At 47.5% G+C, this 26,856-nt stretch overlaps 2 protein-coding genes across 4 annotated transcripts in view; one reads left to right on the top strand and one right to left on the bottom strand.

Annotated features, from left to right (window-relative positions):
- The window catches only part of LOC144269822 (scavenger receptor cysteine-rich type 1 protein M130-like), a 547,202-nt gene that overhangs the window by 42,619 nt on the left and 477,727 nt on the right, over nt 1–26,856 (bottom strand). The gene's annotated exons all lie outside the window — the stretch shown is intronic.
- LOC144268999 (tapasin-related protein-like) lies at nt 5,008–23,287 on the top strand. 3 transcript variants are annotated; one of them, XM_077824439.1, is made up of 7 exons: nt 5,008–5,176; nt 5,966–6,217; nt 17,583–17,858; nt 18,831–19,172; nt 19,387–19,716; nt 20,342–20,437; nt 21,505–23,287. In XM_077824439.1, the coding sequence occupies exons 1-7, from the start codon at nt 5,128–5,130 to the stop codon at nt 21,543–21,545; spliced, it is 1,386 nt and encodes a 461-aa protein (XP_077680565.1). In that variant the 5' UTR covers nt 5,008–5,127; the 3' UTR covers nt 21,546–23,287. The 3 variants fall into 3 exon arrangements, with proteins under 3 accessions (XP_077680565.1, XP_077680555.1, XP_077680546.1); XM_077824429.1 differs by lacking the exon at nt 21,505–23,287 and having other exon boundaries at nt 5,969–6,217; nt 20,342–21,050; XM_077824420.1 differs by lacking the exon at nt 21,505–23,287 and having other exon boundaries at nt 20,342–21,050.

Below are 26,856 nucleotides of genomic sequence, written 5' to 3'. Positions count from 1 at the left end.
GGACAAAGTCCAGCATCTACTCTTTGCTCAGGCAAAACTCAAGTTTAGATCAGGCATAGCCAACAGCAGCTCCCTACACACAAACACTAACCATCCCAGATTTGCTAAATGTTACTACCTCTTCACCCTTGCCCTGAGGATTCCTTCTGAGACATTGCCTTCACTGACTCCTCACTAAGGACTGGAGACTAGTCACATAGACCACCAGATGGCTGACGATCCCCATAGCAAGACACACGCCCGGCACCCCCTACTGACAAAGCCTATAAACTCAATGCTGAAATGAGGAATACTTGATCCCTCAAAGTACAGATGCAACTCTCCTCATACCACAGTGACAGAGCAGCCAATTTGCTCCAACTGCTCCACCATTCAATACAGTTACACCTAAGGCAGCTGGTGTGCGTGCAGATAAACGGTGCAGCTCAAACCACTGGAACACAACAGAACACAGTAGCATGTTCTCTTAGTCATTCCTCATGTCTATTTATTATGGCATTATCTTTACTGAACCACCTTATCTCTTCCAAAAGGTAAAGAGAGAAACTTGTATCTGTCCCAGAGTGTAGTAAAAGAGCAAAGATCAAATGACACATTATCTAATGTGACTTATCAATATCCATCTTTCTTATCTAGCATAATAAATATGCTTTTTTACCAGCTAGTCAGGACATCTGCTGGTGTGGGGATAGAATAATGCTGTATCAGTATAGTCTTATTAAGGCATCTGGGATCCAAACAAATCCTAATCTTGCCGTATTTTGTCCCAGTTATGATTAAACTGCTAACCCATGGAGTGGGTGAGTTCACTTTGGCTAGGACTCTTTCCTTTTCTAACTGTCTGAGTGAATTTCTGAGTCTGTCACTGCAAAAGGTGTAGTTCCGCAGCCATGCACTGTATGACAAGGGTGACTGATGGGTCTGTATATATGCGATCCTTCCCACAGAACTCTCCTAGTCCCCTGAAGAATTCCAGGTGTTGTGCAAGCAATTCTTCTTAGTGCTGTGTGCTTTGGTGTGTAGCATACTCATTCATACATACTAGCTGTACCCGTATGCAGGCTTCTCTGCCTATCAGTAGTGTTGTAAATGCCTTAGTGATTAAGTCTTCATCACTAAGGTGAAGTCTTCAATTGAAGACTGACCTTAGCTTTAACAGTTGCTGTTGTTAAAGTGACTTCCCCTTCAGAGTATATTCTGGAATCACCATATGCTATAAGCACATCATCAGACTGCTTTATCTAGATGGGACCTGCTATCTTTCTCAAACACTGAATTGGAAAACATTTAGCTTCCACCCCAATATCAAGATTAAAACTTCATAGGTACCTTCCTTACATACAGTGTAGGATACCAAGGTTCTGTGAGCAAGCTATATGATTTCTAACCGAGCTATAGGATTTGTTTCCCTGTGACACTGTATACACAAAAAGAGATTGTTCACATTCTAGTTCAGTCAGAGATTTGTGGCTTTGCCTTTTGGGTAAGTGTGTTGCTCTGCAAATAGAACAGTGATTTAATTTTCCACATTTGTGGCATATTTTTCCATAGGCTAGGTGTGTTGTACCACAGTGTGTACAGACTTTTTGTGTGAGTGGTTGGTATGCCTGCTTTGCTCTGACGCACCAGCAGCTGGGCCCTCCCCATGAGTATTCTTTTGTGTAACAGCCTCTACAAACTTGCCAGTATGTGGCCCAGACGGGATCTCTAGTTGTGTTTTTGCGGCTTGGGAGGCTCTGTGAATGCCTATTCCTTTCTGCAAGCCCAAATCAGGTTTCCACTTTCCTCAACAACCTTTCCTTTAGCCCTTTATCAGTGACACTAAGCACAGTACTCGCAAAAAGAAAAGGAGTACCTGTGGCACCTTAGAGACTAACCAATTTATTTGACCATAAGCTTTCCTGAGCTACAGCTCCCGGTGAAGTGAGCTGTAGCTCACAAAAGCTTATGCTCAAATAAACTGGTTAGTCTCTAAGGTGCCACAAGTCCTCCTTTTCTTTTTGCGAATACAGACTAACACGGCTGCTACTCTGAAACCTAAGCACAGTACTGTAGCTGAGAATATCCTTTTCAGTGTTTCCAAACTCAAACGCTTGCTTTTTGCCTCAGCTCTGTGACATACTTGTCTATCTGCTCTTCCCCTAAGTGTAGGTGAGGCCACTACAGAACTGGTGCCGTTCAAACACAACATTTTTCTTACGGTTACCCTAGTTCCTAAGCATTGTGAAGACCTCATCCAAAAGAGAAGCATTTTCAGCTGGCTGCTGTGAGAATGTTATAAACTTCCAGAGCTTCCGGTAAAATGGCTACTCTTATCCCCTGTTCTTTTGTATCTGCACCCGAAGTTTTCATATAGATCTGGAAGGTTTGTTCCCATCTCCAGCAGGATTATAACAGAAAGATACAGGTGGGGTTGGCTTACAGTCCTCCCTCTTGCGGATTTTTTTTTTTTTAAATAGCCTTTTCTAGTTTAACGGCTTTAAGTTGGCCCTCACTTGTGTGTACTCACTGTGTCTTTATTCTCTGCGCCTTCGGTGAGGTTTCTGCTGGTCTGTGCACGGCAGCTTCTGCTGGTCTGTGTCCGTGGCGCAGTTCGCACCATTTGCGGATACGCCGCGTCCTGGCAGGAGCGGCTACTTCCCGCAGCCCGAGGCCCCCGGCCGGCAGCGCCGCTTGCAGAGCCCCACAGCGCCCGCCGCAGCGCTTCGACCCCGGGCACGGCAAGGCGGCGCCCGCAGGCGGAGCGGGGCAGCCGCCGGGTGTCTCTGCCCCGCGTGAGAGCGCCCGGGCGCCGGCAGGAGGCGGCCGCGGGGCCCGTTGTCAAGAGGCAGCGGCGCAGCCCGCCCCCGCCCCGGGCCTCGCTCGCACACAGCTGCGGGCACAGGCTACAGCGCAGCCGCCCTGCGGCACGGAGGGAAAGAGGCTGAACGCGCCCGGGAGAGGAAGGATTCACCGCGGACGCTGCACCCCCCTGCCCCGGCCAAGGGAGATCGCGCCGAGCCCCGGGGCCTGGACGCTGGGACGTGGCAGGGTCTCCTCCCAGCCGCTCGTAGCCGTACCCGGCTGGGAGGTGGGGGCGAGGAGCTCTGATGTTTCTGCTTCAGAGACACCAGAGAGAAGGGTCTGGTGGGACCCAGGGAGGTGGCTGGGGTGTCTTTTCCAGGTGGTTTCCGATGGTAGCCGTGCTAGTGAGGAAGTGGGGGCTAGCCCGCGGAAGCTTCTGCCCAAATAAATGTGTTAGTCTCTAAGGGGCCCCAAGGACGCCTCCTTGTTTTTCCAACTGGCTGGAATGACAGCGCCACTCACGACGGAGGAGAAATAACAGTGTACGTTTTCTGAGCTCCCTTCTGTCTTTCCTGGTACTTGAGGACAGTGTGTCAGGCCAGGGAGACCAGGGTATGTTGCAGAAGTGAGGGCAATGTGGAGAGACATGGAGCAGGGCTGGGGGTTGGGTTCAGGAAGGAAGGAACGCATTGCACCTGGGTGGGAGGAGGGACGGAGCATGCAGAAGCTGTGTGTTAAAGGACACCTGACATCATTTTGGGAGGAGGCATGGAGGTGCAGCAGAGTCTGGGACACAAGGTATAGTTTCAGCATGACTCCCAGTGCTTTTGGAGAGAAAACGGGTTCACAGTAAGGTGGGAGGTTTAATTCTGAGGCTTTTTCTAGCAATCCAGAGTTACACTAAGGAACGAAAGCTCTGCACCCTTTTGCTTCTCTGACAAAGCCTGGTAGATTTTGCATGCTAACCTCTCTCTTTCAACTCAGCTTGCTACAGAAGACTGTAACATCTACCAATCTGCCTCTGAAGCCATGTGTCATGACTGATGATGGTGTGTAAGGGTCTGCTTAGGGTGGGGAATGGATGTAGGGAGGTTCTGCTTGCGGAGAGGCGTTAGAGAGAAGGAAACATGGCAGATTCAGAAAAAGATGCAGGAACCTTGGGATTCAAAGGGTTCATTCAAACACTCCCAACGTGTAGGTGGGTTTGCGGTAATGTTGGGATGGAAGGCCATTCCACTGGATAGTTTTCTGGGGAAAAGGGAACACTGTAAAACCTTAAACCCATTCCGATCCTCATGAGAGTCACAGCTCCAGCATGAAGGGGGCCATGATTGAGGGGCCACCTGTGGAGCAGCTTACTGTATACAGGAAGCCCTCCTACAGATGCACCTCAATCGCACCCCCTTAACTACCCCCAGTTCTTCCCAAAACAAGTGAAATTCACATGCAAAACTCTTTACAGCCTCAAAAAAAGAAAAGAAAAACAAAAACTAATCAAACAAACAAACAAAACCCCTCAAACTCCAACAAACATAAAGCAAGGAAAAGTAAAGTTAAAGTGACACTTCCAACACAGCATAGCTCTACAACTGTAAGTCTGTGGGAAGAAAACAGTATGCTCCTCCCTAATTTTGTTTTTTAAAAAGCCATTTTCTGGCAGTATATGTGAGAGACACAGAGAAACTTAGTCAACCTTTGGTATATCAGAAATGCTCAGCCTCTTGCTCACTCATCTCTGTTGAGTTGCTGGATTTTTCCTTCACTTTCTAAGTCTAGATTATTTTTTTCCCCATTCTGAGAACAAACTCTCCTTGTTTCTGGAATTCATGTCACACGCACTGAACTCAGATAGTTTGTCACACATAACTCATAGAGGAGACAACTTTCAAACACTTCTATTCAGCTGAAGAATGATCAGCAAAAACTTTCTTGTGAGCACAAATCTTTTAAAAATGCATCTGAACACAGATTCAAAAGGCTTCACAGAAGCTTGGGGTTCTCAAAAAAAGGAAATGTGGCACAAAATGGGTTTTGAAAGAGACTGACACAGGAGAGTTTTATCTAAAAAAACAATTCAGAGAGTAAAACAGCCTCCCACACCCAGCTTTGCTGATGCCCCTCAATCCTAACCTGCAATCTCCCATTATCTAGTTCCCAAGTGTTTCAGGCTATCTGGCTCCTCTCTTAGGTAAGGAAGGAGTTAATATTCTCCAGTCTGTTTTTGGTTTTCAGAGTGAAAGTGAAACCAAAGGCACTGGCAGTCTGAAGACTCATTCAGAGTTTGATTCTAGCACAGATGCCTGATGTTTTAGGGTGTCTGGAACCCCTTGTTTGGGGCACAGAATGAATCTAGGGCTCATCCTCATCTGTGGAGTGCTGGCTCTGAAGGCTGGTGAGTTTAGGAGGTGTCAGGGATTCTGGCTGGTCTACAGGGATGCCTCTTCAGAAGGCCCATTATAGCAGGGGTGGCCAAACTCTCCCAGCCGCATAGCACAATCTTCAGAAGTTCCAGAGCCAGGGCGCACCTGCCAGGGCTCCCCTTGGACCTTCATCCCTGCTTCCGCTGAAGCCCTGAGACCCACCTCCCCTTTGGGCAGAAGCCCCTACTTCACCACCCTGCTGCAAGGCAGAGGGCCTGAGCTCCTCCTCACCCCCCAGTCTGTTAAGTGGAGAATGGGGGAAGGGAGAGGGGGCTCCATGAGCCGCACTTTAACGGTAAAAGGGCCACATATGGCTCATGAGCCACAGTTTGGCCACCCCTGCATTATAGGCTCAGGGAGCAAGAGGGGGAACAGTTTGATTAGCAGCTTGTGTCCCAGAAGGGATTAGACAAATGAGCCCCCGTGCCCCCCCCAAGATGGATGGACCAGAGGGAGGTGTGATAGTATAAGCTGATAATCATGGGGGAGTGCCTGGGGTCTTCGAAAAGGATGATAGCAGTGGGGAACGGGGACGTAATACCAAACTGGGAAGAGGTACTTCAGGGGAGGTGTTTCAGGAAAGGAGGGGAATTATGTGGTGGTAGCGTGCCCCAGGGCTCACCTGGATCATCCCTGTTTCTATAGGGCTGCCCCAGCAAAGGGCAAGATGTCAGTGCCAAATGTCTTGTCCCGATGGGGCAGCAGGTATGTGTATGTATGTATGTGCACCCCACCTCTCAGCTGGTTCTTCTCCTTCTCAGCAGAGCTGCCAGTGGAGCTGGCCCCGGGGTCCCAATTACGCTCTGTGGATGTGGTCTTGGACTGTCATTATATAGAGGAAGCTGTGGGTGGATTTCCGGGTGCCTTTGCCGGATCATTCTCCTCAGACCCTGCCACCCTAGTGCTGAGAGGTGTCAGCGTTGCCGATGATGGAAGCTTGGACAGTGTCACCAATTATGAGGCGCCAGGCACAAATACTGACTCCGCTTCTCCCATCATCTTTGAAGTCTCAGGTGAGTGAGGAGCTGGGGATAGGAGAATTGCCATGCCAGCCACAGTAAGCCATGAGTGAACTGAAATCTGCACAGACTCAAAACACAGAGCCCTGCCCCAGGGGCTCACAGGACATGTGATGGACAAAGGGATAGCAGGATGAATGGCACTGTGTAAATAGAGACAGAGTCACTATCTATCAACTTACTTACATTAGAGGGACAAGGTGAGTGAGGTAAAATCTGTTATTGGAGCAACTTCTGTTGGTGAGCGAGACAAGCTTTTGACCTACACAGAGCTCTTCTTCAGCCCTCCTTGAGATCTGAAGAAGAGCTCTGTGTAGCTTGAAAGCTTGTCTCTTTCACTAACAGAAGTTGCTACAATAAAAGATATTACTTCAGCCACTTTGTCTCTCTAAAATCCTGGGACCAGCATGGCTACAAGAACACTACTTACCCACATCACCCCACCACCACAATATCTGAGCACCGCATACTTATTAATGAATTACCATCACAATGCCCTTCTGAGATAATTGCATTAGTACTCCTAGTGAAAAAAGGCAAAGCCATTATTGTCACTGATGGAGATTGAAACCTGAATAAACTGCCCTGGTGATAATCAGGCTTCACCTGTATAAATTGTATCATACAGAAGGGAGTTTGCACTGTGGCTAAAATCCCAGTTATATCAGTAGCTAAAGTCTCAAGATAGACAAGGCCGTAGACCAGAATATTCATAGATTTTAATTAATATATTCATCTATTTAAGGCGAGAAGGGACCATTAGATAATCTAGTTCAGGGGTTCTCAAACTTCAATGCACCGCAACCCCTTTCTGACAACATAAATTACTACATGACCCCAGGAGGGGGGACCGAAGCCTGAGTCTGTATGATTCCCACTGTCCCAAGTGGGGAGCCAAAGCCTGAGCCACAATTCCCTGCAAAGGGTAGGGGTCAAAGCCTAAGCCCAAGTGTTACACGAATAAAAATGATACCAACAGGATCTTGTAAGAGGGACAAGGCAAATTGCCATGTTTATTGTAAATACAACAAAATATTCCTATATGCAATTTCTATATTGATCCATTCACACAAACAGACATTCACACACAGGTTCTACATAAAGGTTGTTATAGTTACCAGCCTAGATGTTACTCGTGCCAAGTCACTGGCCAGGTGGCCTGGACACGAGAGTGGAACCGAGTCGTTGTCAGATGCGCATCCGATGCTCCTGGAGGGTGGTCGTAGAACCAGACTCAAAGAACACAGTCCCTGGACCCAATTTTTATAGGTCTCTGGTCCAGTACAAGTCTATGGAAGTTGCTTCATCATGCTGAATTTACAATTGAGATGACCATCAATCAGCTCAGTCAGCAGGTGGTACATCCATGACGGCTCCATGATGGCTAGGTGTTATCTTCTTGTTCTTCCTTGATGCGTTTTGGGTGGATTCCGGTTTGCCCTCCGGGGGTCATCCGGTTATCTCCACTTTGCATATTCTTCGGCCCATCGATATCAGGGTTGAAATTCTTAGGATTAGGCTGGCACCATTTACTAACCAATTATTTCCCTGCTTCAGGCTCTCAATTCCATGCACTCATCATTCATTCTTTTACTTAACAACACAATCTATGACTCTTGATTCATTTAACAAGTTTTATCCCACTATCTATTTTTCCCTCTTTGGATACCAAGATTTACATAGGCATGACAAGGGGCCCCCGTGGGGGAAGAGCATCAGGGTGTTGTTTTAAAGAACAGCATTGTTTCCTCAAAGTTCTTGTCACTTTCCAGCACAGACTCTTTTTCCTGTACCGGCCTGAAATAATTAGACTTTGGCCTTGCATTTGTTACAGCGTGAAATTCAACAGCATGGAACTGATGTTCATACCTTTTTACAATACCTATATACTCTTTTGTCTATCTTTATTTGTACTACTACATAATTATAATTCTATCATACTTATATAACTTTGAGGGCAACCCAACACAAGGGCTTCAGTCCCAGCCAGAGGATCTGTAACCTGAGCCCCGCCGCCCAGGGCTGAATCCCTCGGGCTTCAGCTTCGGCCCCGGGCAGTGGGGCTCAGGCTTCAGCCCCAAGCCCCAGCAAGTCGAAGCCAGCTCTGGCGACCCCATTAAAATGGGGTTGTGACCCACTTTGGGGTCCTGGTCCACAGTTTGAGAACAGCTGATCTAGTTTAACATCCTATATAGTGCAGGCCATAAAATTTCTCCCCTTTATCCCTGTATTGAGCCCAGTCATTGGTGTTTGTCCAGAAAGGCATCCAATCTTGATCTGAAGACTTAAAGAGATGGCAATTGTTCCAAGGGTTAATTACCCTCTCTGTTAGAAAATCTGTCTTATTTGTTATTCGAATTTGGTTGACTTCAACTTCCAGCCATTAGTTCTTTGTTTGGCCTTTCTCACAAGATTAAAGAGCTCTTTCACACCTGATATTTTCTCCCTGTGGAGGCCCTTATACACAGGAATCAAGTAATCTCTCAGTCTTTTTGATAAACTAAGCAGGTGGAGCTCTTTAAGCCTCTCATTGTAAACATTTTTTCCAGCCCTCAAATAATTTTTGTGGCTGGTCTCTGAACCCTCTGTAAAATTTTCAATGTTTTGTTTAAAATGTGGACATCACGTTTGTACAAGTATTCCATTATCAGTTTCACCAGGGGCATACACACTACACTCCTGTTTATATGTTCAAGGATCACATTAACCCTTTTTGCCACAGCATCACACTGGGAACTCATATTGAATGTTTGTCAACTATAGCCCCTAAATCTGTTGGCTGGTCACTAGTTTCAGGATACAGCCTCAATTTTATAACGAGGGCCTGCACCTCCTGTTCCTAGATGTACAGTTTTGCATTTGGCTGTATTCAAATGCAAATTGTTTGCATGCACCCAGGTGTAACAGTGCCTTTGTGGGTCACGACTGAGAATACCAAATTCAGGACAAACTGCTGAGAAATAGGGCGGACATACCCCAGACTAGTGGTTATTCTCCCATGAGATATACCAAACCAGCAACAAAAGTAAACTTCTGTTTCACCACACTGGGTAACAAGAAGTCATAAAAGCAGTTTCCTTAGGCATTCCAGTCCTTGTATCACCACTGTAAACACTAGACTTAGAGATGAGTGGTTCTTTAAAACCAATTTAATCAAACAAAAGCTTCTTCTGCCCAAAGGACCAGCTACACACCCAGGTCAATAATATATTACTCAGATCTTACCCAAAAATCACGCTGTTGCCAATCCTTTAGTATGCACAATATAAAGGTTTATTTATAAATGAAAAGAAAGAAAGGTGAAAGTTAAAATTGGTTAAAGGAATCAAGTACATAAAATAATTGCAGAGTTCTTCGTTCAGGCTTGTAGCGGTGATGGAGTAAACTGCTGGCTTAAGTCAAGTCTCTGGATGCCTCCAAATCAATGGAAGGTCCTCGATCCCTTGGCTAGAATGCTCCCATTAGTATAAGTCCATACATAGTCCAGAGGTTTGAGCAGGAAAGAGGCAACATGGAGGTGTTTCCAGGGCCTTTTATAGCTTCTGCCATGTGGAGGGAAACCCATTGTTTCAAACAAAGAACTCAGCACAGCTAGTGGAAAATCACAAGTGACAAGATAATGTTTGGAGTCACATGGGCAAGTCACATGTCCATGCATGATTAGACACAGTAGAAGCCATTACCTATACCTCAAACAGCATGTTCACAGGAAAGTCCATTCAGGGTAGGTGGGCGTCTTCCATTGTAAGTTAAATGTTCTTTTGATGGGCCACTCAATTTCAATAGTTCCTCCAAGATGTGCTGGCTAGCTACCTTGTGGGCACTACTCCAGGCACAAACATTTGAATTCCAGGTATAGAACCAATGCTCATAACTTCAAATACAAAGTGTTACATGCATACAAATAGCATAATCGTATTCAGCAAATCATAGCCTTTCTAGAGACACCTTAATTGACAACCTTCGTACAGTATTTGTTGCAGTTATATAACAGTGATAGCAACAATGATCTATATCAGAGGTGGACAAACTTTTTGGCCCAAGGGCCGCATCTGGGTGGGAAAATTGCATGCAGGGCCATGAATGTAGGGCTGGGGCAGGGGGTTAGGGTGCGGGAGGGAGTGCGGAGTGTGGGAGCGGGTGCGGTGTGTAGGAAGCAGCTCAGGGCAGGGGATTGGGGCAGAGGAGGGGTGCGGAGTGTATGAGGGGGCTCAGGGAAGGGGTTGGGGTGCAGGAGGGGGTGCGGAGTATATGAGGGGGCTCAGGGCAGGGGGTTGGGGTGCAGGCGGGGTGTGGCAGGGGTGCAGGTAGGGTCCAGCAGGTGGCTCAGGGCAGGGAGTTGGGGTGTGGGGTGCAGGAGGGTTTTAGGGTGCAGGCTCCGGCCTGGCGCTGTTTACCTGGAGCGGCTCCGGGGTGGCAGCAGCATACAGTGGGGCCAGGGCAGGCTCCCTGCCTGCCTGCCCTGTCCCCGCACTGCTCCCAGAAGCAGTGCAGGGCCCACGGGGGTGGCAATCCCAAGGGCCGAATCCGGCCCACGGGCCGTAGTTTGCCCACCCCTAATCTACATGGTCATATTTTAATCAGATAATGTCACACCAGGTTACCAACTGGTCCAGTTCCTTCTGTATGATTGTCCTATCCTCATTGCTATTTAGCACTCTGCCCAGTCTTTGTGTCATCTGAAAATTTTATCAGCAGTGATTTCGTATTTAATTCCATATCATCGACAAAAACGTTCTTAATCCATGTAACATGTGCTGTATTGGTATTGTGTTCATGCTCATTTTTAGAATCACATTGGCATGCAGTACTGAGCCAAACACCTTACAAAAGTCTAAATGTCTTACGTCTGCTTTTGTCAACCGAACTTGCAATCACATCAAAGAATGAATTCAGGTTTGTTTGACAAAATCTATTTAAAATAAAAGCCTCTGGAGAGGCATTAATTATATTTCTGTCCTTTAATTTTTTTATTAATTGAATTAATTGTATCAGCTATTCTGTTATTTTGCCGGGGACTAATATCAAGCTAACTGCCCTATAGTTGCCTGTGTTATCCTGCTTGCTGTTTTGGAAACGTGGCACAACATTAGCACTCTTCCAGTCTTCTGGAATTTCCCATGTGACAGGATGTACCTGGCCTTTCAAGGCCCCTTGCTGGAGGCCTTGTGGTCTTAGGCCTGCTTCGAGGGGTTGCACAGAAGCAGCCAATCAGAGCCCTGCAGGATCAAATAAAAGCTGCTGCTGGGCCTGAGCAGGTCAGTTCCTAGTTGGGCCCAGAGGAGCAAGGCAGGTGCGCCTTGCTGGTCACAGGAGCCTGAGGGAGAACTAGAGGGAGGGTTCTGGTGCTATTTGTGTTCTGTGAGGAGGAAGAAGATCTGAGAACTTCAGCCCTAAGGGAAGGGTGAAGAGAAGGGGGCTATGTGGGAAAAGGCCCAGGGAACAGCAGCAGCACACCGGAGGCAGCAGTATGTGGCTGCGGTTTATAGGATTCCTGGGTTGGGACCTGGAGTAGTGGGTGGGCCTGTGTTCCCCCACAGGCCACTAGCAAAGTGGCCTAAGCCCCAAGAAGGGGACAAGTTTCCTTTAGAAGCCTGAGTGAAGAGACTGGATTTAAAGGTCCCAGAGGTGGGTCTGAAGACCCTCATGTGGGCAGATAGTTTGTTGGACATTTGCTACCCCGGAAGGGGTTCATCTGTTGAGGACAGTGAGTTGGCCAGAGGGCTGAGCCACTGAAGACCTGCCTAGTGTGGCTGACAACCTATAGAGGGTACCACGAGTGGGGGAAAAGAGGATTGCAGTACCACACCCAGCCAATAGGAGGCATTCAGGAGATGAGTACCCCATCGCACCCCAATATTCCAAGCTTTATTAAAAATGAACATCAGTGGGCCAGAGATATCCTGAGCCAACACTTTTTTATGACTCTTGGGTGCTGGGGACCTGGTGATTTAAATTATTGTGTGCTTTATAGATATTGGTTAACATACTTCCTAGTTACTAAGTTCTTGAAAATACTTTGTCATCCTCATGTGATATGAGTATGTCATCCTGCTTCTTTTAAAATACAGAACAGAAATATTTATTGAACACTTCTGCCTTTTCAGCATCATTATTAACAATGTTACCATCTCCATCTAGTAATGGGCCTACACCATTGCTAGGATTTCTTTTGTTCTTCATATACTTACAAAACTCCTTATTGTCCTTGCCCCTGCCAGCCATGCATTTTTCTTGATGTCTGTAACTTTCTTTATCAATTTTCTACACTTCATAACTTCAAAACTGGAGCCCCTCTGAGTTTCAAAATATGCCCTTGACTGGCACCAGACCCAATGCTCGTAGAGGCATCAACATTGATGTTGGCACCATCGGCCCTAGCATTGGAGTCATTGTCACAACTATCAGCATTGCCATTTCCTGAGAGCTACTTTTCATCCCTGTCACCAGTATACTCCTTCTCTACCACACTGAGCAGGGACCCTCACCTGAGGAGTAAGGTTGATTCCGCCAAGGGTACTCTGAAGCATGCAGTACTGAGTCCTGGTGCAGAACTAGCATTGGATGGGGCATACCCAGTTATGCCAGTATCAGTACAACCTGCCACCATGGCCTCATTGGCCTGCCCTCCCATAGATCTTGGAGCAGGGTCCCCTCCCGTGTCTCAGCAAAGAGGAGAAGATTTCAGTTGCCTCTGGTGTTGCTGGCCAGAGCACCCCCGTCAGAACTGGAGGGAGTCTCTGAAGATGTGATAGAAGCAGTGAGGGAAATGCTCCAGCTGCCTTCACCACCAGAAGAATCTTCTTTGTCCCTGGACAAGACAGTTACAGTGGCTCTGATACCAGCTGTTGATGACTTCAGCTGGGCATCCCAGGAGATACTCTGGAGGACAGTGGATACAGGACACTGTGGTCCAGGAAAACGAATGCAAGGTATTCAGCAGCCTCAGCACCTGCAAGAATTGCCCTCCTGATCAGTGAGGGCATCCTAGATCCAGCCAAGATCTGCTGAATACTCCTAGTCTCCCCCTCTCAATGCAGTGGGGGAGCTGTCTTCACCCAAATTCCATTACTTAGGCAAGGACAGCAAACCAGCAGCCTGCAGCACTGGCTTCCTCAAGGGGTTAATATTGGTCTGTCAATCACCTTGCTTCCTTTCCTGATTGGCTAAATCTGTCCTGATGTTACCGCCTTAGGCCCTTTGTGAGACATTGCTAGGCAGGATAGCAGTGAGGGCTGGCTCTGCCCACCTGATATTTCCATTGGTGTGGTTTTGTGATTGCCACATGTTCCATGTTGCTGGGTAGAAAAAACCACTCTTTCTCTGGCACTGTAATTGGCAGAGGAGGCTGAGCTTGGAGCCTAATGATTGGCCAAGGCAAAATCATATTTCGATTGGCTGCTGCCCTCCCTGCCTGAATTTTTTATTGGTGGGTGAGACCTATTGCTAGGCGGAGTAGCCGGCGCTGGGACTTTGCAAGGGTAATACAGGATCGCGGGAGAACTTAAAAAATGGGGGCCAGGTGTGGGGTATCTTGGGATGGATGTTTTTGCACACTCTGCCCCAGGTGGTCCTGCCCATGCAAGTCAGTGCATATCCAGGCGTGATTTCTGTAGGTGTACTTACACTCCTGGACCCCAGGAGCTGCTACTGCGTGGCAATTTTGCAGTGTGCAACCGTGGGCTCCTGACCTCTAGTCCACCACTGCCATAATCACATAACCACATAGATAAAGACAGAGGCACACTCAGAGAGAGAGAGAGAGAGAGAGTGCAAAGTTGCATGGTGGAGTTGATGGTAGAGAGGTAGAGAGCAGGGATAAGTAAGAGCAAGAGGGAAGGTGTGGGATGAAGGTAAGGAAGAAGGTGGGAATGAGGGAGGATAGGAAGGGGGAGAGTGGGGCAAAGGAGAACATTGTTGCCGGCACCCAGTGCCGAGAGGCTAAACAACAGCTCGGGTTGGTTCGCCACCCGGTGTGCTACACCCAATAATCACAACGGGGTGGAGAAGCAGAAAAGTTTATTTGCAGCTGCAAAAAGGTACAGGGAAAACAGAATCTCAAATCCTGTATACAGAGCAGGAAGTTACACAGGCTTTTATACATCCTTTTTTCCCAGCATATTTATCCAATAGCAAGCTGCCCTAAGTATTCATATAGCCAGCCAATCCAGTTCCCAGCTAGTTCCCTGGTTCTCTGTATCATTTGTTAAACTATACATTAAGCTGCTTTATTCAGCATTTTTCTTCCATATCTGCCCTGTTTGGCCTTGTTTAGTTTCAGGCATTCTGACTCTGCAACATATTGTTGCAGATTCTCAGCATAACTGCTGTGTGTGCCTCCAGGCGGGAGGGCCAAGGACACTTGGGCTTAGTACGCAGAGCTGCTGTGAGTGCCTCCAGGCGGGAGGGGGGGGCCAAGGACACTTGGGCCTAGTGCGAGGGGGCTTCATCGACACTCGTGGTCTTCCATCCCCTCGAGTTACCTAGCGGCCATGCCCCAGTGTCCCCAACAACGTGATGAAGGGGGACACATAACTTATGAGGAGAGGCTCAGGGAACTGGGGTTATTTAGTTTGCAGAAGAGAAGAGTGAGGGGAGATTTGATAGCAGCCTTCAAATACCTGAAGGAGGGTTCCAAAAAGGATGGAGCTAGGTTGTTCTCAGTGGTGGCAGATGACAGAACAAGAAGCAATGGTCTCAAGTTGCAGTGGGGGAGGTTTAGGTTGGATATCAGGAAACACTATTTCACTAGGAGGGTGGTGAAGCACTGGAATGGGTTACCTAGGGAGGTGGTGGAATCTCCATCCTTAGAGGTTTTTAACGCCCAGCTTGGCTGAGATGATTTAGTGGGGGTTGGTCCTGCTTTGAGCAGGAGGTTGGACTAGATGACCTCTAGAGGTCTCTTCCAACCCTAATCTTCCATGATTCTATGACACACTTGGATGGGATGTGGGGCTGCTGAAATGGTTAGTGGAGGAAAGCTACAAGTGAGAGATCCCGGCTTCAGTGATAGTGAAAAAGGAGGAGAAGATAGCAAAAGGAAAGGGTGGCCTTTTCTAATCTTGCTGAAAAAATCAGCAAGATTTTGAATGGAAAAGTGGAAATGGCAGGAGAGGGGAGAGTTTAAGGATGGACATGAGAGTGGCAAAGAAGTGGTGGGGATTTGAGGATGGTCTGCAATGAGAGTGCAGAAGTGCTGTTTGGCTAGAGAGAATGTAGGAGGAGAGAGCCTGAGAATCCTGATACCCACAGTTCTGTGCTGTCAAGCAAGCAGCTATGTAACCTGCTAGCAAAGTATGTCACGCTACCCTCTCGTGCCTGGTCCGTAGGCTCGACTGGATACTTCTGCTTCCACTTACTGCTTCCTTGGGTTTGTCTACACTGCAGTTAAAAACCCATGGCTGGCCTGTGCCAGCTGACTGGGCCTCAGGGACTCAAGCAGCAGGGCTGTTTAATTGCTGTGTAGGCTTCTGGGCTTGGGCTGGAGCCCAGACTCTGTGACCCTCCCACCTTGCAGGGTCCTGGAGCCTGGGCTCCAGCCCAAGCCCGGATGTCTACACTGCAGTTAAATAGCCCTGCAACCTGATCCCCATGAGCCTGAGTCAGCTGGCACAGGCCAGCTGGGGGTGTCTACTTGCAGCATAAACATACCCAGTGAGATCAAGTGGTAGAAGTCTGTGTTGTTGATCTGAAAGTCCTGAGTTCAAACCAGTTGATGATACATGCAGAGAAAAATCATGGGTAATGATGTAATTTAAAAATGTAATCATATCATCGTAATGAATATGCATCAAACCCAGCAGCAGAATTACAGGTACCCTGTTCCCCGGACTCTGCAAGCACCTTCCTCACTGTGCACCTTTCAAACTGGCTGCATGTTATACATTTGGACTATCTGTGAAACATCTCGGTATGCTCATGCTCTGTACTATACATTTCCTTGCCCTCATGTCCCACCTAGACACCAAGCAGCAGAACCTGCTGCCTTCAACTGAGGATAGAGTTCCTTCGTGGAAGAATGTACACTTCACCCTGGATCTGCAACTTGCCAGGGATATAAGGGAGGGATACAAGGAGAGGAGAGGGTGCAAGAAAGGGAGTATCACAGCTACAGGACTAGCTGCACTTCAGTCCTCTTTCTAGTCTCTCTCAGAGAACCTAAATCAGGTCTTGGGCCTCTTGCCCTTGTGACTCTTCCATACTTGGATCAGGTCTGGGACCACTGCCCCATGTATGACAACTGCTTATCACCGTGCAGGTCCAGCTAGGTTTGGGGCACCTGTGTTTCCTTCCCATGGGAACCTGTGACCAGTGATAATGACCAACAAAATAATCAAATATTTTAAAACAAAATCATAGAATCATAGAATATAAGGGTTGGAAGGGACCTCAGGAGGCCATCTAGTCCAACCCCCTGCTCAAAGAATATTTACTTAGCAGTTGAAACAAAGTTTTTCTCCTCAATCATGACAGTTAGAAACTTACTTTTTTAATCAAAGCTGAAATTCTCATGCAATTGTTTGATTTCAGCGGGGGCTATAAGAAAAAGTTGGCAAAGCTGTTACAGGATCATCTTGAGCCATCTTCTCCTTTCTGCCTGGACCATCCCAGATGGTTACCTGTTGGGAAGCCCTTAATCAAAGACATTCTCACAAAAACCACCTCACCAGAGCCAGGCCAATATACAGTATTAACAAATTATTTAAAGTGCTCCCATATTTTGTCATGGGGAGTATAGCTGAAGAGAGTGCAGGGCAACAAGAAAGATTGGCATGTGCTTCAGTAACAATAATGGATTTGGCAGGTAGATTTTCTCTTTGACAGACACTCATCTCTAGCTGTTGCTGCACCCTCAATACCTCTTCCTTTTTTAGGCTGGGACCTTTAATGTTTCAGCATCCCCTTTGCTCCTAGGTTTAGGCTTGGGAAGAATAAACCTTGCTAGCATGGTTGGTATGTAGGCAGGTAGGTATTTCCCAATTTATAGCTCTCCCTATTGTTCCCTTAAGGTATCGCCTGTCTGTTATTGTTTTGTTCCCTGTTGTTTTTCCCCAACAGCCTTTGAGCTTATCCAGTCTGGCTGCAAAGTTAAAGCAAACAGGTAAACTGAGGAATATATGATATTCATAAAAATAATACATATGACTTCCCCATTCGCCACAAGAACTTCTTTAAACAAGCTGGGAGACCAATGTTACATGCTAATGCTCTTGTGTTTGCATAGCAGCAGCCTGACCCCATTTTACACTAGGTGTAGACACAGCCGTTGGTGCCTCACCAGATTAGGTCCCTACTTAAACTTGATCCTGTTTTTCCTGTTCCATTCATCAAACTACATGTCTTCTCTTTCTCATTACAGAAACTTTGGTACCCATCCCATATGCGGAATCCCTGCTGCATGCAGACTGTGCTGGGGAGAAAGTGACCTGTGAGATCTCTCCATACAGCTTACACCTGACAGATGAGGGGCCCAGCCAGGCCTCCTGGTTCATGGGGACCCTGAAGTTATCCAGTGGGATCAGCATAGCCCTGGTGCTGAAGGTCAGCAGTGTCAGGGAAGAAGATGAGAGAATGGCCGTACTGCACCCAAGACTGAAGGTTCCTATAAGCAAGGAGGGCACAGTGCTGACCACAGGTAAAGAAAGTGGCGAATGAGGGGAAAAGACTTTAGTGCTGGAATGCACCTACTGCACCAGGGAGCACTAGGGGAGCCAGACACTCCAGGGCTGAAGCCTCCACATTAAGGAGTGCTAGGGGAACTAGAGACCCCAGGAATACCACCCCACTCTGTAGTCTGGGACTTAAGGGAACTAGAGAAAAGGACTGCACATGCTGTGAGTCAGCAGGATAGATAATCCTTCCCTTCTTGAGGGAAGCTCAAATGTACAGGACCCTCCTGCTATCTGCGGGATGTAACTGCTGGGCCACCAGTGTGACCCCTTGATCACTCTGCCCTTGCACTTCTGTGCCCCTTGACTCCCCAGTTCTGGCCCTACTGTTCTCCCCACCACTGTCACTATAAGACTATAACAGGGTTTGAAAAAGGACTAGATAAGTTCATGGAGGATAGGTTCATCAATGGCTATTAGCCAGGATGGGCAGGGATGTTGTCTCTAGCCTCTGTTTGCCAGAAGCTGGGAATGGGCGACAGGAGATGGATCACTTGATGATTACCTGTTCTGTTCATTGCCTCTGGAGCATCCGGCATTGGCCACTGTCAGAAGACAGGATACTGGGTTAGATGGACCTTTGGTCTGACCCAGTATGGCCATTCTTATGTTCTTATGTTCATTATTTGCCACACCACTGTGACCCTTGGCAAGTGCTATGTCTGCTCTCCAAGAGTTCGGTGTAGCAAGGAGAGCAATATGCACTTACTCCCCGTATCCTGCTAATAGCTCTGCAGCCTGCAGGATGGGATCTTCTTGTGGGGAGACACATGTCCAACCCTTCAACCCAGCATGGCCAGTCAGTCCACAGCATGCTTCCTCCAGGTGGGTGGAGCTGTGACCCAGTCCCTGATGTCCTGCCAGGGGGAGTCTTCCATAACCACATATATTTAACACTCTCTCAGTCTATTTGTCTTTCTCCTTCTCTTTGTTCCTAGTTGAATTCCAGTTGTCATCTCGCACCCCTACTTTGCGTACCCGACTTGGCACCTCCGTCACCCTGGACTGCAGCTTTGCCTTGGCTTCCAGCTCTCCGCTGGCCTCGCTGGAGTGGAGGCTGCAGCACCGAGGCAGCGGCCGTAGAGTTTTCCACTACCAGGCGGGGGACGTGGCACAAGCAGAACAGTCAACGGCCCACGTGGATGTGGTGCAGCTGCTGGAGACTGGAGATGCATCGCTTAGCCTGCAAGGAGTGGGTGTGGGGGATGAAGGGACATACATCTGTTTAGTGTCCACCCCCCAGCACCAGGCCCAGAACATCATCCAGCTGCAGTTGGTCGGTGAGGCAATGATGCTTTAAGAATACCTAGTCAGGAGGCAATAGGGGAGACAGGCCCCATTCACTGGAACCTGACCATTCCCGGTATCTCTCTGCTCCCCTCCTTGCTTCCCCAGCCCCACCCAGTGGGGATGAGGGACTCCTCTGTACTACTCCATTCCCTCAAACACAGTTTATCACCAGCTGGATTTAATTTCCTGTTTGCCCCCCTCCAGAGCCCCCGAGAGTCCGTTTGTTCCCAGAGTTGGTGTCACGTGAGGGGGATGGAGTCACTACCCTGACCTGTGAGATCTCTGGCTATTACCCCCTGGATGTGTCGGTGAAGTGGACACGGGAGGCCCCTGACGACAAGGACAAGATCCCTATCTCAGGCTCAAGCACATACTTCTCCAGCCATAGGCAAGCCCAGGATGGCACCTATGGCATCAATTCATACCTGAGTATCAACACAGCCATAGAGCTGGGACCTGTCACCTACAGCTGCCATGTCTCGCATCTGGCCCTTGAAGAGCCAATTACAGCTAGTGCCCAGCTCAGGACACCAGGTAAACAGGGGGAAAGGAGAGCGAGTTCTCCTTATTGCCCCTGCCTCTCAGCTTTTGCTTCAACCCTCTGATCTCCTAGCTCCAGCTTTTCCCTCACCTCTCAATTCTGGGGTACTGAAGCCCCATCCCATTTGGAGCACCCTCCCATTTCCACTGCCTGCCCTCATTCCCCATCCGTTCTTTCCTCTCCTGGCTTCTCCTGGCAATCGCACTTCCTCAGCTCTCATTACAGCCTCTACAGCTCTTTGTAAAGCATGTTCTCTGCATCGTGCAGCACCTTACACTGTTAAGGGGGCAGTGGTTTCAAGGGAGCAAAAAGGCAGCACACGGACTCCTTATTGGGAACCCAACCATGCCCCAAGGACCCCTATACACTGTTGTCTCCAAGGGAACCAGGACCTTCTTTGCCCCCACCCCCTTCCTTCCCCAATAGGAACTCAGCTTAGTCCCTGCTCCCTGTGGCACTGTTCTAATGAGATCCTAATCTTTCCCCAGAAACCTTGCACATCTCTCCTCCAATAGGATCCCAGCCCTGCCCTTTGTGTGATCTGTGTGAAGAATTTTAGCTCTCTGAAACAGACTCAGATGAGCTTCACATCACTGACTCCCCCTCTTTCTCCAACAGAGCAAAAAACATCTAATGGGCTTGTGGGAACCTTCATTGCTACTTTCATCTTCCTTGCTGCTCTCGTTGGCCTCATGCTCAGGAGAAGAAAAGCAGGTAAGAGTGTAAAGCACTTCAGCCCTCTCCCTAGACTGAGGTTCCACAGTCAGAGCTCATCTCCTGCTCCCTATGGTGCCGCTGGCTGTGAGACGCAGAGACTGGAGTAGCTTGGAGCACCTGCTACAGCCAGCACTCCTGCCACTCTAATTACAGTGCTTCCTGTAGGGAGTAGCATAGCTGGAAGCTCCGTCACAACCAGCTGTCCTGCCTCCTTCCCTACAGCAGCCTTGCTGGGAGAAGCCTGGACCGGAGTATTTGGGAGCTCCCCTCATACTTCGTGCGCCTACTTCCTTTCCATTTTGCCTCCTTGAGGGAGAAGCTGGAAATGGAGTAACTGGGAGATGATTCCATAGCTAGTTCTCCAGCTTCTCTTCTTACAGTGTCTCTTGCTGGGTAGGAGAGGGGGTAGCTCTTAGGAGTGTTAGTGATGATAATGTAGTACTCAGACCTGTATATTTGCCTGAGATAGAATTTTGGGTCTTGTTTGCTCATTTGACTTTTGATATTTTTATATTCTTACTAATATGTATGAACAAAGAACAAAGACACTGGGTGTTACATCTGCCCACAAGCAGATCAGGTGAAAAGAGATAAGAGATAGTGCTAAAGTGTTGTTGGGCAGAATGGGTGTGTAATATAAAAGCAGTCACTTGAAGGACAGTCCTGCCTCAACTCCTCTCCCGAGATAAGGTCAAGCAACCAGTCGGGAGGGCAAGGGGGATGGGAGGGGAAGGTATAAGAAATACTAAAAGCCAAAGAAATCCCTGTCCCTGACTGGAGCACAACCTCACTCTTTACTCCTCCCATGGGATATGAAAGAGGTGGTACTGAAGCCCCCAGACCCAAAACCCTCCAAAATGACCATACATTATAAGGGGTAGGATCAGAGGTGCACTACTTCTGCTCTTCTACTTTCTGTCTGCATGACAAGAACCAGGGCAGGGAGAAGGGAAAGCTCTTAATAGTAGCCTACCATCGCCCTGGTAGCTGCAGATCATGGAAGAGAATGACATTTTACTGATTGTTTTTGTCTTCCTGAATCAATTATTTTTCTTTCTTTTCAGTTGATCCAAAATCTGAGGAATCTCTGGAGACTTCAGGGTAAAAGGGACAGTTAACTCAGTTACCCTTATTCCTGCGCCCCCTCTGACAGACCCCATACCTGATGAAGACCCAGCCACTCAGAAATTAACCTCCCATTTTACATTAATGGAGGAATCACCATTTCCAGGGACCCTCTTGCAGCTCTATAGGAAGGGATTGGAGGACCCTTGTGACCCTGGAAAGGTGGAGTCAGAGAAAAGGGGGTGTCTCCATCATGTGAGTGGGGGTAATACCATTAAGCTCACTGGAACACTGTTCTTCTCACACTTTCAGGTACACAGAGCTAGATACACAAAGGGATGTAAACATTTTAGGTGCCTAAGACCAACATTTAGGCACTGCTGAGATCCTCAAACCTCTGCTCAGCTGGTGCCTAACCCTTTAGCTACCTAAATTCCTTAAGCACCAAAGTTTCTGCCTGTGGACATACACAAAATCACCTAATTCCTGATGCCATTGAGCTGCTTGGTTCCCCAGCTCATGCATAACCCCTGGTAGGACTGTCAGCCTAGGCAATACCCTGCCTTTGTCGCCTGCAGGGCCTGATCCCAGAGGCATGCTCAGAGCGTACCTATCAGAGCAGGCCTTGAACAGAGACAGCTAGGAGCAAGCAGGTCAGAAATTTGGAGGGTGTGTTTATACGCATATGTGTGTACGTGTTTACTGTCACTTTGCCTATGTCATCCCTAGCTTTTAATCCCTCCACTGGCTCTCCCTTCTCTATCACATCAAATATAAGCTGCTTATATTCACCTTCTAATCCTTCCTTGGCCATTTCCCACCCTACCTATCATCTCTCATTTGCTATTGAACTCTTGATGCTCATCTCTGATGGGCCCATCATACCAGCCTCCATTGGGCACAGGTTACATTTTCAGACAAGCATCTTTCTACTTTCTCCCACGCTGTTCAGCACACTTGGGAGGGGCTCCCTGAAAACATCCATAAAGCATCCACCGTCAAATACATCCACAACTCTCCTTTGGCGCGATGCCTGTAATATATTGACAATGGTTAGAATGCCAATCGTCCTGACCATTATTGTCTCATTGCTTCCTTTTATTCCCCTACAAGTCTCTTGCTTTACGCTCAAGATTGTAAGCTCTTTGGGGCAGGAATTGTCTTTTTGTTCTGTTTGTACAGTGCCTAGCACAATGGGGTCCTGGTCCACAACTAGGGATCCTATGTGCTACAATAATGCAACTAATAACCTTATTAGCTTAGTGGACAGAGTACTCCCCTATAATGTGAGAGACCCAGTCTATATCCCTGTTCTGCCTGAGTTGGAGCAGGGACTTGAAGTCAGTTCTCCCACATCCCAGGTGAGTGCTCTAACCACTGAGTCGTTGAATATTCTGGGGTGGTTATGTCTCAGTCTCCCCTGCTGCAGGTGTTCCACTTGATATAAATGAAATATTTTTGGAGCCGGGCCTCTCCCACATCTCAGGGGATTGCCCTGACCACTGAGCTACAGAGTCAAACTCCTGCTTTGACTCCTCTTTCTTAAATAAATATTTAATTATTTATAATGAAGAGGTTCTTCAGCAGTAGAGATTGAGAGCCAGTTACATCCCTTGTTAGTATCTTGATGAAAAGCTGTGTTGGGAAGCTCAGGGTGGAGAGGGAGTGGGCGAGAAGTGGGGCTCACTCTGTAACTGGCTCAAACGAGATACGGTATTCACTGCACTTTGTGCTAGTTTGAATTTGACCTCTGAATAAAATCCTGTTGTTATTTTTCTAACACATATCCACTTTAACTCCAAACTCATCTGAATTGGAAAGTCTCGGGAGGGAGAAGCATCATGCCACCACTTCTCAGGAGGGGTGGAAGGGAGAAATTGCAGTGGCAGATCACAGTAGAGGTTTATTGGTTATTATACAATTCTCTTCTTTGTCCTTTTCTTCAGAAGTAATAAGGTAAAAAAGAAGTATTTAATTCCCAGCCTCATTCTGTAAAGGGCAATATGAAGTGTAACTGATAGGAAACAAACTGGGGTAAAGGGCTGTCGCAGTAATGATCCCCATCCCCATGCAGGAGTTTCAACCATGGCAGCAGAAAGAAAACTCAGCAAAAAGAAATGGGGGGAGGGGAGGAAGACTTCAGGACCGGACTATATTTGCATACACACACCTAGGTGTTCAGCAGACAGAGCTGCATTGCCAAAGTGATCAATTTTTCCTGGTTTTGGGATACAAAACGCTTTGAATGCAGGGATAATGAAATGTTGTTATCCTTACTGTATGAATAAAGGGCAGCAGAACTGTGCTTAGCATGCCCTGATTGAAGGGGTCACCCTAACCTCAAACCCACTTGCTAAGCAGGGGGTAGGGATGTCACATCCCAATGAAAGTTAGAGGGGTTAGGGATAGATGTTTTTATCTAGTGGGGGGGCTCTGCTTTAAAGGGTTCTAGATACTATTTGATTCTCTTCTCTTTAGTGTTCAAAGGGAAAGTTGAGTAAACTCAATTAAAAGTTCTTGTTTCTGTTGGGTGATTACTAGAGCTGAAATCACTGATGAGCAGCTCTAAGCCTTCAACCTGGTGTGAGGACAGTGTTGTAATGAAAGACAAGAAGCAACAGTAGAGAGGTTCCTCGCTGTCCAGGGAAATCACTAAGGGTATGTCTACACTACTCACCGGATGGCGATTGATCCAGCGGGGATCGATTTATCGCGTCTAGTCTAGACGCGATAAATCGACCCCCAAGCGCTCTCCCGTTGACTCCTGTACTCCACCGCCACGAGAGGTGCAGGCGGAGTCGGCGGGGGAGCGGCAGCAGTCGACTCACGGCAGTGAAGACACCACGGTAAGTCGATCTAAGTACGTCGACTTCAGCTACGTTATTCACACAGCTGAAGTTGCGTAACTTAGATCGATCCCACCCCCAGTGTAGACCAGGGCTAAGAGCTGGGCTAAGTGGTGGAACCTCAAAGTGGGGCATTGCAGAAGTGGTAGAGAGTGGCAAGCAGCACTGATGACAGCAGCATTGCGGAACAGCGGCAGAGGTAACAGCAACAGAGGTAGTAGCACATAGCTAACGGCGGCAGAGTACAGTGGAAGCAGCAGCAGAGACATTGCTCGACGCTCCCCCTCCCTTTTCAGGGGTGGGAGGTGAATCCAGGGGAGTGCACCTCTGAACTAAGGGTCTTCACTGACTAAGAACAGCCAACTGTGAGTAGGGTGCAGTGCAGGGAGAGGGGAGTGGTATGTTAAAGGGACATTTATTTGTCAGACTTCCATGCTGCAAGATGGGAAATTGAAACAAAGGACACTGCCTGAAGGGACTGTGAGGTGCGTGTTGCTTATGGTTACATGCTTTTGAATCATGGTTGTGGTGTTTTCCCAAGGTAATGCTGGGTTCTATTTCCCTTTTAACAAAAGTTTTCTTGTGTTATACACAGACTCAATGCTTCTGAATGGGTAAGTATTGACTCTTAGAGGTGCCCAAGGGTGCTAATTAGTTTTATCAGATTACTGGGTAGAGGCTTGAGATGGTTCTGTTTTGTACTGGTAAGAGGAATCCCTAGACATTGAGCCCCAGCCCTTGTTGCTGCCAATTCCATCTGGCAGATATATCTATGGAAAAAAGTGAGGCGGATGGCAAACAATATACATTAGAGGTTATGAAGTGTAGAAAATTGATAAGGAAAGCTAAAGCCATCCGGAAAAAATCCATGGCTGGCAGAACTAAGGACAATAAGGAGTGGTTTTAAAGTATACCAGGAACAAAAGAAATCCCAATAATGGGACAAGCCCATTACTAGGTGAAAATGGTAAAATTGTTAATAAAATGATACAGAAAAGGCAGAAGTGTTTAATAAATATTTCTGTTCTATATTTGGAAAGAAGCCAACTGATGTATTCGGATTACATGAGGATGATGAACTGCTTCCCCGCCTTTTAGTAACTAAGGGGGATGTTAAAACAGCATCTACTAGGGATAAGTGTTCTAAAAGCATCAGGACCAGATAACAAGAGCTCTGAAAGAGCTGGCTGGTGAAATGTAGACAGTATCAATAAAACTCATGCTACATGGACAGACATAACTGACAGATTTCAAAAAGGAATAATCAGTGGGAATAATCTTTGAATGGAGGTGTTTCTAGTGGGGTTCTACAAGGCTGATGATATTTAATACTTTTACCAATGATCTGGAAGTAAATATGAAATCACTGCTGATGAAATTGGCAGATGACACAGAGATTAGCAGAGTGGTAAATGAGGACAAGGCAGTCATCCAGATGGTCTGGATTTCTCAGAAAATTGAGCTCTTTCAAACCAAATGCATTTTAATACAGCAAAAGTTTAGGTCATATATCTAAGAAGAAAGAATGCAACCAAATGAGATCTCCTGGAAAAAGGATATAGGGATCATGAGATCCCAAAGCAATGTTGTGGCAAAAAGTTCCTTGGAGGGGAGTAATGAGTAGTACTAGGGAAGTATACACTGGTAGACTTCATTGGTAAAACCGCTACTAAAATACTGCTATGAAGAAACTGGGAGATATCTGTATTAATTTTATGAAAGTTATCTCCATGGGTTTGGTGGTCGGTGTACTGCAGGCTAAAAAGTAACTGTGAGGGCATGTCTACACTACAAAGTTAAGTCAACTTAAGGTAAGTTGACATCCGGCCGCTGCAGTAATGAAGTTGGTTGTGCCAGTCCACGCCATGCTCATTGTGTTGGTGGAGTGCGTCCTCACTAGCAGCGCTTGCATCAGTGCACAGAGCAGTGCACTATGGGTAGCTATCCCACAGTGCAACTAGCCACAGGGGGTTTGGGGAAGAGCTTACAACACCTCCTGGGACCAAAACATCGATGCAGGGGGGAATGGGAACATGGCTTTGGCTTCCCGTGATGCAGTTTTCTCCCTCCCTCCTTACCTTGATATCAATGGCAAACAACCCATACTTTCTCATGCCTTTTTTCGAAAGCCTGGCTTAGCCGTGTGTATGCCGTAGCCCAAGAAGCATGGACCCCACTCAGCTGTGCACTCCTGTTGTGAGCATTACAAACACCTTGAGCCTTATCCTGCAGTATTTCCAGAGCTGAGAAAGGCACCGCCGTGTGGAACATTGCAATGTCATGCAAGCAGCCCTGCCGCAAGCCATAGGATGAAAAAATTCCTGGTTGCTGCTGGCAGTCGTGCAGCAGCTGAACAGGCTGGAGCGCCATTTCTGGTCCTGGAAAACAAGCACTGAGTGATGGGATTGCACTGTTAGGCAGCTATGGGATGACGAGCAGTGGCTACAGAACTTTTGAATGCATAAGTCCACTTTCCAGGAACTTTGTGCAGAGCTTTCCCCAGCC

This window comes from Eretmochelys imbricata, chromosome 1 (genome assembly GCF_965152235.1).
Source record: "Eretmochelys imbricata isolate rEreImb1 chromosome 1, rEreImb1.hap1, whole genome shotgun sequence".
NCBI classification, from domain to species: Eukaryota; Metazoa; Chordata; order Testudines; family Cheloniidae; genus Eretmochelys; species Eretmochelys imbricata.
Note: the sequence above shows the minus strand (reverse complement) of the source record. Positions and strands in the feature narration are given on the sequence as shown.